The sequence below is a fragment of the Rhodamnia argentea genome, chromosome 8 (assembly GCF_020921035.1).
Source record: "Rhodamnia argentea isolate NSW1041297 chromosome 8, ASM2092103v1, whole genome shotgun sequence".
Lineage (NCBI taxonomy): Eukaryota > Viridiplantae > Streptophyta > Magnoliopsida > Myrtales > Myrtaceae > Rhodamnia > Rhodamnia argentea.
The window spans coordinates 14,947,312-14,960,789 of NC_063157.1; the positions used below are offsets into that span (position 1 = coordinate 14,947,312).

General features: G+C 41.3%; 1 protein-coding gene across 1 annotated transcript; it reads left to right on the forward strand.

The window, feature by feature from the left end:
• The first annotated feature begins 6,353 nt into the window (after positions 1–6,353).
• On the forward strand, positions 6,354–9,003 carry LOC125316149 (heat shock 70 kDa protein 4-like). The gene is made up of 2 exons (XM_048283575.1): positions 6,354–6,693; positions 7,107–9,003. Exons 1-2 carry the CDS (start codon positions 6,480–6,482, stop codon positions 8,840–8,842), a joined length of 1,950 nt encoding a protein of 649 aa, XP_048139532.1. The 5' UTR covers positions 6,354–6,479; the 3' UTR covers positions 8,843–9,003.
• Positions 9,004–13,478: the final 4,475 nt, after the last annotated feature.

Below are 13,478 nucleotides of genomic sequence, written 5' to 3' on the forward strand. Positions count from 1 at the left end.
AATCGGATTGTTGGATTATCAAGTTCGATTTGTCACTTGCAAGTTGCCAGTTAGGGGAAATGAATATTCGCTATATTTAAATAAAGTAATTAGGATAGATTTAGCTATAATCTTATTCTTTTTGTATCAAACTGATTCTTAAATAAATTGCGCGATTGTATAGCAGATTTAAAGATATTGTTAATCAATGAATTAAAAGTAATTTCGGACTACGGGGTCAAAAAGAGAACAATATGTGAAATCAGATCGTCCGATTATCGGGTTCGATTTGTCACTTGCCAATTGTTAGATAGGAAAGATTAATATTCATTGTGTTTACATAAAGAAATTAGGATAGATTTAACTTTAATCTTATTCTTTCCGTATCGATTTGACGCACAAATAAATTGCCCGATTTTAAAATAAATTTGAATATTTATTTTTAGATTATTTGTGAGAATATTCAAGATGACGTGGGATTTCTTCTATTTCTACTTTTTCCTTGGTGGAAGTGGAATATTCCAAAAATTAGATGATAGGTAAAATTCAACACAGAGACGTATGATTCTTAAAGATAAGAATTGGATTCCCTTCACAATTTCGAATAACAAAGTAAATATATCAAATGATTTGGACAAGCGAAGTTCATCAATTGAAATTTCGTTGCATCCCATGTATACTACAATTTGCACATGTATGATGATGATGATGATTATTATTATTATTATTATGGTTGTATGATTATGGATGGTAGGTACAACCACTCTTAAGTGAGAATTCAATGTTGAAGATATGACCTTACATTTCCTCTATTCATAAACATAGACGTAGACTCAAAAGACCTCTTACTTTTACACAGCGAATTAACCTTCAGCTAGCCTGATCTCCTTACCTTTGACGAATGTTTTAATTGTGTAGACTATCTTTAATTGCCTTTAATCTAATCGTTCTAGCACACCTTCTAATATACCTTTTAATTGACTTTATTGACTTAATAATTCTAATACCAAGTCTTAGGGGTGTCAAAAAAGCCCGGACTGGTCCGACCTGGGCCGGCCCGAAAATTCACCCTAATTTTCGGGCTTTTCGGGCCAGCTTGGTATTGTTAGGATCGGGCCGGCCCGATTCCAGCCTCTTTTTTTACCAACGTTTTCTTTTCAATTTATCTTATTTCCATGCCGGCCCGATTCCAACTCTTTTTTTTCACCAACGTTTTCTTTTTCATTTATCTTATTTTCATTTTTATTTTTTATATTCTTTCATTCTACAAACATGTCAAGTGATTTTGATTCAAAAAAGAAAAAAAAAGAAAAGAATAAAACAGAAACCGACCCCACCGGATCTAACCCCGAAGAGGGTTTGAGTCGGGTCGGGCTTGGCACTATTTAGCTCCGGACCGGCTCGGGCCGGCCAAGACCCGGCCCCGTTGACACCCCTACCAAGCCCATATCGATTTTTGTTGTTGTTGTTATTGTATTGCGTTTGCTACTTCTAGCCAAAATGAGAACTATTTGGTCAACGCCAGCAGTAAAAATGCAAAATGCTTAACTTCATCTTGCGATTTCCCATCTTTAGCCACGGCCTAGGGCTCAGATAGCAATGGAGAAAACCCAGATTAAGAATCAATCTATTTATGAAATTAGGGAACAACATATAGATTGATACAACTACGAAGGAAAAAAAAACCATATAGAGATCATTAACTAAAGTACGATTAGATGGCATTATGTAATATCTAAGAATTAAGCCTATATGTTGAAAAGTAAGGAACCAAAATGAAAATTCAAAATGAAAGAAAATTAAAAGATTTCTATAAATTCGAAAACCTCTAATATCCACAAATCGTGAAAGACTTGATGTTAAATTCTTGTTGTAGAAGGACTGAATTGGCATCGGTTCAATAAATTTAACTTGGTTGGGTAATTTTTTCGATGTAATGTAGATAAGATGGTTACTCACATGATTTTTGGTGATCGAGTCCACATTAATTTATCCTAAACTTTTAGTCCTAAACTTTTCATTCTTCAAATTATTCCTAAACTTCTGTGCCGAATTACTTTGTAGTCCTTCCAGCAAATTTTCGATAGGAATTGCTAACACGATGGTATAGTCATCGTCGGTCGTCCTATGTAGTGCATTGTTTGGTTAACGATTTCCAACGAAGATTGATAGCAAGGACTACATTAGAATTTCGCCTCAATGTTTAGGGTTAAGTTGGTCAATTTCCATTACATAGGAAAAGTTATCCATCCACATTAAACCTATCATACGGATGTCAATTTTCAATTTTACCAATTTAGTCCTAAACCTCTACGCGAAATTCTTACGTAGGTCTTCCGGCTAATTTTGGCGGAAACCATTGACATGGTGATCTAGTCATCGTCGGTAATTTTATGTGATGCATTGTCCGGTCGGCGATTTTCAATGAGCAATAGATTTAGGACCGGTGAAACAATCCCTCCTTATTATGTGCGCTATGAATCTCATCTTACCTGGTGTCACACGCGTGCACATCTCATTTTTCATCGATTGGTTGCACCATCATCGTCACGTGATGTGTTCGTCCCACTGAATACTTTCTCGGTGGCCGTAGTGCCTTGCCACGAGATACAAAGAATACATGTGCTGATGCATCCAATCTAAATCAACAGGCCATGCACAAAGGGAATAAAGCTGACCCTAGACATCGCTTTGACTTTCCAAAACAGAAGAAATCCAACTTTCCCACTAAGAAAGAATCTCCAATCACAAACAATGTCATAATCTCCGAATACCTTAATATTTAACTATATTTATAAAAAATAATAATTTGAAAAACATTTTCAATAATCGCTTATGCACTTATAAAATAAATCAACAAAAAATATTTTTATAGTCCATAACAAATATTTAGACATAAACAATTGATCATAAAAAAGATTTCATGTGTAAAAATATTTAGATATAAATTCGTACTAATGATGAAAATATTTTTTTTATGTATTTAACTTTAAAGGTTACAGACGAATATTTTTGAAAAAAAAAAATTGTTGCATTATTTGAAAAGAATGTTACGTGTTTTCCGTGGGCCCGTGGCTTATGTGAGATCATGTGCTACCGACGTGTGAAGAGAATTGTGGGCCCCGAAGGAAAAGAAAGTATGTGCGTTTGGAGCACATTCCCAAATAGCCCTTTGGGCCTTGAAGGGGCTATGGTAACATTTCTAAAAGTAAAATTCTGCTCCAAAAGTACTTCTGAAGCATATATCCATTTGATAACGTAACTTCTAAAGCGGATATTCGTTTGATTACGTAACCTCTGAAACGGAAATCCGTTTGGTTAAAATTTTTACTTCTGAATTTTTTTTTTACTTCTGAAGTAAATTTTCACTTCTGAAATTATTTTTCCCCCACTTTGAAAAGTTAAAAAAATTGTTTATGAACTCAAGATGTACTTTTTACCTTACCCTCTTTTCATTACGCCCTCACTTTCTTTTTGACCACGCCTCTCGTAAACCTCCGTCACCGCCCACCGCCGACCAACCGCTTGCAACCACTATTACCCGTCGACCACCACCGACCACCCCGCATCCCCGCCTGCGACCACCACCAATCGCCTACCACGCCCGTCACCGACCACGATCGCCGCCACCCGTCGACCACCCCTCGCCGCCAACTACCACCGATCACCCCTCGCCGACCACCGCCCACTACGGGTCGCCACCCCTCATCTCCAACCTTCGACCACCACTGCTGCCGACCACTACCCATCGTCGACAGCCGCAACCATCGACCATCGCCCCACCCACCGGCCCAATCTACCGCTACCTCCGCCGGCACCGTCGCCAACCACCACTGTTGCCCGCCGCCATCGCCGAGTCACCATCTCCGCCCGCGCGAAGTAGAAAATAATTAATAATTTTTATTTTTAAAAAATTAAAAAATATTTTTTAATAATAAAAATTTATTTATTTAAAGAAATTTTAAAATTTTAAAAATGAAGTAAAAAATTTTTGGCCGCCGAAAATAATTTTTCATAAAAGATTTTGTGCTAATAATATTTCGGAAGTATAAATTTTCAACCGTTAGCAAACGGATTTCTCTAATCAGAAATCAATTTTTTTAGCAAAAGTAAAAAAAATCAACTTATACTTCTGAGTAGAAATAGAAAAATCAACTTCTAAAAAAAGGTTGATTTTTAAAGTGGAAGTGTTATCATGCATGCCCTAAAGATCATTGGACAAATGCTAAACTTTTGTTTGATAAACAATTTTTAGGATCTCATTGGGAAAACTCTTTGTATTTCCACAGCCTTCCAAAGCCTTTGGCTTACTAGTACTGGGCATTTAATATTTTGGGAATGCTGAAGTGCACAATTAATGATGCTTTTTATTTTAATTTTGCCCTCACCAATTTTTCGTATTCCTATTTTATCCCCGAAATTGGCATTGTTCATCCCAATTCTTTGCACACCTTCTCTCTTTGAATAAGGGCACTCTGTGAACCGAGGGATGGTTAACGCTAATGGTCGCGGATCGATGAGACCAGATCCGGAGGGTCAATACAAGATTTGGAGAATCGAGGCTTGCCGATGGCCGCCGAGGCTTGCGTGACACTCGTGTTCAATTTTGAGCCCTAATCACTAGAGTTGACGTCGCCCCGGTCGAGCACGGCCGAGTTGGAGACTCCGGGCTCATTGCCTTTGTTGGATGTAGCTTGCCTGAGATCGTGTAACCTAAGTGTCGCCTTGCTTGGGGTTGCTTGATCTCGAGGGCTCAGTCTTTGGGTTCGCACGATCCTCACAAGCCTAGATCCGGGGTTGCGGAGGTTGCACCGTAGATGTCGGCACCCCTCGCCTAGGGTGGCATGACCTCGGCGGCCGACGTATGCGGGGTTGCGCGACACGGGGATCGCCATGGCTAGACCTTCCAGGACGACTCGAACTTGGGTATGTTAGGAATTGTGTTTTTCTCTTACCAAAGTCCTTTCATGTAAATAGTATTTACCAAATATTATTTGCATTTCGTGAAATTTTTTTAGCCTAAAAAACCCTTAGCCCCAGATCCTCTGCATAAGGCATTTTCTCAAAAACTCTCCCAAACCCACCCTGAATCCTCGCGAACACACGCCTCCCAAGATCGAACGTAACTATGGTTCGAGTGACTACACATTAGAAGAACTGCAAAAATGCCCCCTGCAGCTCCTCCATCGTGATCGTGCGGTCGCCGTCCCTGTCGAAGAACTCGAACATCCGCTGCATCTCGGCGTCGCGTTCCACATCTCCGCCCCGGAGCTCACAGATCCTCTGTTTTAACAGTAGTATCTCGCCAAATCCGTCAAATTTTTTCCACCATATCTGCGCTCGCCATCTTCGGGGCGAGACATCCCCTCTCCCCGCTCCATCTGCAGTGAGTGCCTCCCACCTTTTGGAAGCGAAGGAAACAGCATATAATTTGTTAAGGAAGAAGATGCATCGCATCATCAAGCCATCGTCTTTGTTCGAAGGATAGTTCTCGTCTCGTTGATCCTTCGATCCGGGCGAGCGACCGAACACGAACAGGGCTCGATGGAATGCAGAGCTTCCCACACTACCGGATTTGTTCTTGGGTGTTTCTGAAATTTGTCTCCGCTCGAATGTTGGTCGTGATTTTGCTGATCATTTCTTGCGTTCCTGTGGGATAACCGGGACTATTTTTTTCTCCGAGCAGAGGGATGTTCTCCGATTACGAATTTCTTTAGTGGCTGCTGTCCCGTGCAAGAATTCATTTTTCTGGTTTTACACCGAGTTAGATGAGAAATAATAATAATTAAAAAAATATGAATTTATTTTATTTACTAATTTTTTTTATTTTTAATGTGATTTTTTTATTTAATATAAAGTTTTTATCCATATAACATATACAAATAAAGAGCGTAAAAATATGTTAAATAAATTATATAAATTTTCGTAGGATATTAACGTATTTTGATAATATGAGTCAAAATGAAACGAGTCAAAATAGGCTAATTACAAATTGAATCGGATATAAATCATTAAATATAGATTAAAACAGATTATATGAATTAATATGATTCGAATTATATTTGGTTCTATCCATTTATTTGACACCTTTGCTGTCAATTGATCGAGTAAAAAAGGCGACCGGACCTACGTTGTTAAAAGCAAAAAGGATCGCGCACGTCTCACAAGGGTCAAAAGTCAACGAGGAAAATCTGGAATCAACCAGAAATTACCCAAAGACATCCACCTGGCACCTATCCTCCAGTCATCACACGGCCGCATCCTCCACCGTCCGCGTATCTCAGATCCAACGGCCACCACTCCACCATCAGAACATTCTCGAATGCTCCCGAAACGCGCTTCCCTCGCAAGTCTTATAAAACCTCTCTCCCTCCTACTCCGTCTTCCTCAGCACAGACGTTCTTTACTGTGAAACAGAGTTCTTCTTCAGAGACATCACCGACGATCCATCAATCATCGTAGCTACTTTCGCACCAATTTTTCTTAGAGAGAAGGAATCGATGGCAGGAAAAGGGGAAGGGCCGGCGATCGGCATCGACCTGGGGACGACGTACTCGTGTGTCGGCGTCTTTCAACACGACAGGGTCGAGATCATCGCCAACGACCAGGGCAACAGGACGACGCCCTCCTACGTCGCCTTCACCGACACCGAGAGGCTGATCGGCGACGCCGCCAAGAACCAGGTCGCCATGAACCCCACGAACACCGTCTTCGGTGAGTGACCTCGTTTCTTACTCTGTTTCTTCGGTGGCTCGGTTTGGTCTCCGTTCTGCTGTTCATCGATGTCTCGTCGATCGTTTTGGTGTCGCGGTTATCCGATGTTCTTGATGTTTCCTGGTTTTTTCGGGAGGAATTTACCTATTTTTGGGCCGTTCGGATGGAGTTGGTTAGCTTTTGCTCATGTTAGCATAGACTATAGATGATGTAAGGATGGCTTAGTCGTGTGAGTTTTTTTCGCATTAAGATTGTGGAATTTGTCTTCCGACCTGGAGAGGGACCTCTGTTTGCCCGCTGTTTTGTTAACTGTAGTTTAGTTTTTACTGTTTCTTCTCATTCTGAAGTCCTAGTTCATCACGGTGTTGTTCTGTCGACCGATGCTGATATGGTAATTTCGATGTATTTGCCAGATGCGAAGCGGTTGATCGGGAGGAGATTCAGCGACCCTACGGTCCAGGGTGACATGAGGCACTGGCCGTTCAAGGTCGTTGCTGGTCCTGGCGACAAGCCCATGATTGTCGTCAACTACAAGGGCGAAGAGAAGCAGTTTGCTGCGGAGGAAATCTCGTCCATGGTCCTCACGAAGATGCGCGAGATCGCGGAGGCATATATCGGGACGAACATCAAGAATGCCGTCGTCACGGTCCCTGCCTACTTCAATGACTCGCAGAGGCAGGCCACGAAGGATGCCGGCGTCATTGCCGGCCTCAATGTTATGCGTATCATCAACGAACCGACTGCGGCGGCCATCGCCTATGGTCTTGACAAGAAGGCGACCAGCACTGGAGAGAAGAATGTGTTGATTTTTGATCTTGGGGGTGGTACTTTCGATGTTTCTCTGCTTACTATTGAAGAGGGTATCTTCGAAGTGAAGGCCACGGCTGGAGACACACATCTTGGCGGCGAGGACTTTGATAACCGAATGGTCAACCACTTTGTGCAGGAGTTTAAGAGGAAGCATAAGAAGGACATCAGTGGAAATCCCAGAGCTCTGAGGAGATTGAGGACTGCTTGTGAAAGGGCGAAGAGGACTCTCTCCTCGACCGCTCAAACGACTATTGAGATCGACTCTCTTTACGAGGGTGTTGATTTTTATACCACCATCACTCGGGCCAGGTTCGAGGAGCTGAACATGGACCTCTTCAGGAAGTGTATGGAGCCCGTGGAGAAGTGCCTGAGAGATGCCAAGATGGACAAGGGCAACGTGCATGATGTTGTTCTTGTGGGTGGTTCTACTAGGATCCCCAAGGTGCAACAGCTACTGCAGGACTTCTTCAACGGGAAGGAGCTGTGCAAGAGCATCAACCCTGATGAGGCCGTGGCCTACGGGGCGGCGGTCCAAGCGGCAATTCTGAGTGGCGAGGGCAATGAGAAGGTGCAAGATATATTGCTCTTGGACGTTACTCCCCTCTCTCTTGGTTTGGAAACCGCCGGAGGTGTCATGACTGTCTTGATCCCGAGAAACACCACCGTACCCACCAAGAAGGAGCAGGTCTTCTCGACCTACTCAGACAACCAACCCGGCGTCCTCATCCAGGTTTACGAGGGTGAGAGAGCGAGAACCAGGGATAACAACTTGCTGGGCAAGTTTGAGCTCTCGGGCATTCCTCCAGCTCCTAGGGGCGTTCCCCAGATTAACGTCTGCTTCGACATTGATGCTAACGGCATATTGAATGTCTCAGCTGAGGACAAGACCACCGGCCAGAAGAACAAGATCACGATCACGAACGACAAAGGAAGGCTGTCGAAGGAGGAGATTGAGAATATGGTGCAGGAAGCTGAGAAATACAAGGCCGAGGACGAGGAGCACAAGAAGAAGGTGGACGCGAAGAACGCACTTGAGAACTACGCCTACAACATGAGGAACACCATCAAGGACGAGAAGATCAGCGCCAAGCTCCCCGCTGCGGACAAGAAGAAGATCGAGGATGCCATCGAGGAAGCTATCCACTGGTTGGACAGCAACCAGCTCGCCGAGGCGGATGAGTTCGAGGACAAGATGAAGGAGCTTGAAGGCATCTGCAACCCCATAATTGCGAAGATGTACCAAGGTGCTGGTCCGGACATGGGCGCCGGCGGGATGGATGAAGATGTTCCTCCTGCAGGGGGTAGCGGCGCTGGCCCCAAGATCGAGGAGGTCGATTAAGGAGAGGTAGGGCCGATGTCTGAGGATGCTAGGTGGTGGTGGTGGCGTATCTGAGATTTTTATTTTTCCCTTCGTGTTTAAGTGGTAATTTTGGGTTTCTTTCGAGTCGTGGAAGAAACCTTAATCGTTGAAGGTCGTGTTGTTTCTCTTTTTTAATGTTTTTTTCGTAAAATCTTGAAAGTTATGTAATGTTTGGTTTTCACTCTGGACGAGTGGATGTTATATGGACAGCTCAATTATCCCTTGTACATGTGTCAGTCCACTAGAACGAATTGAGTTGGGAAAAAAATAAAAAAAAAGTCCTAAATGCTTTTATTTTTTTTAAAAAGAATTTAAAGTAGATTTTATTTCAAATAAGGGTTCGTAATGTCTAATCTTGTTTTAATTAGAGGCCTGAGTTCACCAGCTGGTCAAATGTTCATAGGCGCATATGATATTTCCGGCAACCGGCATAGGGGCATTTTTGTCCAAATCTTTTTGAATAAAGTAAAAGTCTAACTTCAAGTTAAAAATCCAAAAACCTTCGCACCTTCTTCTCCCCACGTTTATCGGCAAAAGAGATTGTTGCTTGAACGAGGAAGCATTATCACAGCAAGCACCGTTGGGTTGGTGGCCTGCAACCAGGCGGCGGCGTGAATCGAACGGCAGCGGTGGCGCCGGCGACGGTCAAGGGGCAAAGGATTTTGAAAGAGACTCTAAAACCCACATTTTCTTAACCAATGGCTGCTACATCTCGTCTCATTTACAAGCTTCTGATCCTCGTTGGTGACTTTCAGAACATACGCGCTTCATTTTCTCATGGTCTGGAGTTAGAAGTCCAGTTGTGCGCAGGTGAGTTCCATAGTGGCTATGCTGGTTGCTCTTAGAATGAAAACATACATTGAATTTCAAGTAGTGTTGGTGAAGGTTGAGTTAGATACATATTTGCTCTTATTGTGATGGATTGAAGCGAGTCGCTAGTTTAAACTTGTGTATAAACTACACGAGCAAATCGCATACAACATGCTCGACGGAATGCTTGAACCGAGCCTATATAGATTATACATACTTGCTCTTTTGGGTATTTTTGTTTGCTTGTCGATTTGGTGTTGGCTTCTTTGCTGACCAAGACCGATTGGAACCTTCACAGTGCAAAAAAATAAAAAAAGGGCTTGAACATCTTATCTTAAGGCATAATAGACATTACACATGATCTCAAATAAGTTTTATATATTGGTTTTAAAACTTTATGGATCTGTAAGTAGAAAACAGAAAATCATTGCTGCATTTGGCCAAACTTCACACCGGTTTTCCATTATAGATTTCTATATGTCCGGTTTTAAAATGACGTGTGTAGATAATAGTATGGTAGAGTCTATGCATTGCTTGTAGACTTTCCTTATTAGTGGTCATAACTTTCTTGTTAGGAGTGTAGAAACTTTTTTGTTTTGCTCTATTAGCTACAATCTATTGATGACAATTTATGATTTTGCTGCAGACTCCAAAAGATAAGCCCTCTTTTGCTTTAGAAGCAAAGCGCAGTGAAGTGCGAAAGGGACTTCAAGATTTAGCATCAGAGGCATCATTGAATATGTCTTTAGATGCTAGTATATCTGCTTCTGGAAAAATAATATCATCTAACATGGAGAAGTCAATGTCAGACTTACTTGTTTGATCATTTAGATGGATGCAACATATGTTTCTCAAGCTATTAAATCAAGATGGATATGCTAATTGAAATGTAATGAGGTAGAGCTGCTTGACTATAGCACTGGAGCTGCAGAATGGAGCACCATTGTGAATGAAGTTCTCTATTTGTGCATGTGGTGATGCTGATTGTATTGAAGTTTGTGATATTCAATATCTGCCTGCATTAAGATTAGATAGAAACGGTCCATGAAGGAGCTGAGATTGTCACCTAAGGTTGTGTTAGAATGGGCTGTGATCAATGGAGCTTTCTATTGAGTGTTGTGCTATGCACACAAATTGAAATTGTAAACTTATATGTGATTGTCTCTTTTTGTGATGCAAATATTAAAGTTCAATAAATGTAAGTGTTTAAAGATGAGTTGTTGATGATCAATACTTTCCTATCGTTTGATACCATACAAATTTCACAGTCCTTTTTCGGTTTGGATTCAATAGAACCTGTGTTTTAGTGATGCTTGTGAATTCAAATGCACAATACTGCCCGACTGAGAAATTCTTTTTCAAGTACTTAGCTGTTTTTTTTTAAAGACCCGGGATATTATTCGCAAGAGAATTTGGTATTGAATATGTTTAACTCCACAATGCAGTTCTCGGGCCACTAGTGAGTCTTATGATATAGCAGAGGAAAGAAAGTTCAGGAAAGGATATGCAAAAAAAATATTGCACTTCCTTGCACATCATCCATCTTCACTTGCCAAACTATCGCTCTAAATAACATAACAATTCTATATTGTGATACATAGTTCACATATGGAATAGATACGTCTTACACAATACCAAAAGCACATGCATACACGTATATCTGGCAAGCATTCCCCTTTACACAGAATCTGAAAATGGAAAATCCGAATCGTATCGTTAAGAGCTCAGTGACTCAGAGGTAAATCTTCAAGTGTCTTCCCTTGCTCCGGAAAGACGAAAGTGGGAAAAACTCTCATGGCTCTATAAAATTTTAAATCGCATGTAAGTAAGTTACTCGGAAACGAACATTACTACGCAATTGGAAAACTGACCTTCCTAGATAAAATCACTTCAACTAAAGTTATCCCTGCAAGAATGAACCTGCCAAAAACCTGTAAATAAAGCATCAAAATCTTTAGTGGCTTGTGTGCCGTGTAAATATTAATTTCGATAAGCAAGCCATATGCAATATAATTCAAGTGCATAACAATGAAAATGTGCATAGGAAGGTTCATGCAGCTACTTTAAGAGATTCTTGGCATTGAAAAGAGATCTTTTAAAGAATCGTCTAGAACAAAGCTACTCATCTCCCCAACAAAAGCCAGCAGCCCCAATTGCATATGCACATTTGCATTTCACAGCTTCAACTACTTGCTTTGCATCTTCATATCCCTTATCATGCCAAAAAAGAGAAACATGACCCCATGTAGACTTACTTCATTGATGGAAAAGAGAAACATCACAAACATCCCAAAAAGTTATTGATCTTGTTGGTATTGCATATCTCAAAAAGTTGATCATCTTTGACCATTTTCTTGTTTAAGTCTTCACGTCCTCCTCTTTACCTACAGTTGAATTAAGAATTAAATTAGATAGTCAAAACAAAGTCAAGCACAAGAACACATTTATCACAAAGTCAAGCATAGATGGATACTTGCATCTTCTCTCTTCTCATAGATGATATTGAGCTTTCCATGTTGCTAAAAAATGACGCAAAGCGATTCAGCAGTCTCGGTTGGTGATGTTGGGGCTAATGGAGTGCTTCTACCACATCTTGCAAGAATGAGGCGGATGTAGAATTTGCTAGGGCAGTTGATGTTGCCGCCATTGTTGTTGTTGATGTAGCTGATGGACTAACCCACCGCATTTCCTGTTATGACCTAACCCACCGCATTTCCCACAAGTGATTGTGGTATTCTGTCTCTTCAATTTGGTTCTCACGGGTTCTTGCACAACTTTCTTCTTCCTCTTCTTTAAATTGTTATCATTTATTTCATTCACCGACTTTGTTCTTTGTTTCTTCTTTCTACCAACTTTCTTAGGCACATCCGGTGGGAGTAGATGCTCTCTAGCAGGCCATGTGTCCTTGGAATCTATAGCATGCACAACATGGCTATAAGTTCGCACGAATGTTTTCACACTGAAACATGTGTGAACCCATTTTTCAGGTCGTTCCTTCAAGTATACAAGAGTCGCCATGGCATGACAACAAGGGATCCCACTAATGTCCCATCTTCCGTAGCTACAAGTTTTCTGTCTTATATTAACTACCCTCTTGTCTCCATATGATCCACTCAATTCAAATTCATCCTCTCCATTCAATGTAGGAATCCACGATGCTGAATTTTTTTTTTGAAGATCTAATGTCTCCCGAATCTTAGGACAAATCACACCATTGTAGTTGGCCACTCCATCTCTTTGGTTTTGAATCATTTCCATGAGTTGCACTCTTATAGCTTCAAGCAACGTGATGATAGGCTTGTCTCTAGCATCAATGATGCTCTTGTTGAAGCTTTCGCATCAATTATTCAAGGAAGCATCGCATTTTGAGTTTGTTCTAAAGTGGGACTTGCTCCATTGCACTTAAGGCCTCCGGGACAACCAATCATAAGCTTTTTTCATTAAGCGCCTTAAGCTCTTCCATTGCCAAGTCGAAATCACATACCCTCGTTGCCATGGCTGCCTTCCAAACCAAAAGTTTAAGTCCTAGTCCTTTGTGATGCAACTTGAAGTTCTCATAAAGATGCCTCAAGCAAAATCTATGTTCTACTTCGGGCATCAAATTAGCTAGTGCTTGCACCAATCCCTTTTGCTTATCACACATGAAAGTCCAGTACTTTGAATTTGCTGGGTCTATAATCCCCAAATCTTCCGCGATCGTACTAATAAACCAATGCCATGTCTTGTATGTTTCTTGTCCCATGACTATCCATGCAAATGGATACATCTGATCATTTCCATCTAGGCCTATAGCTGCTAGAAGTAT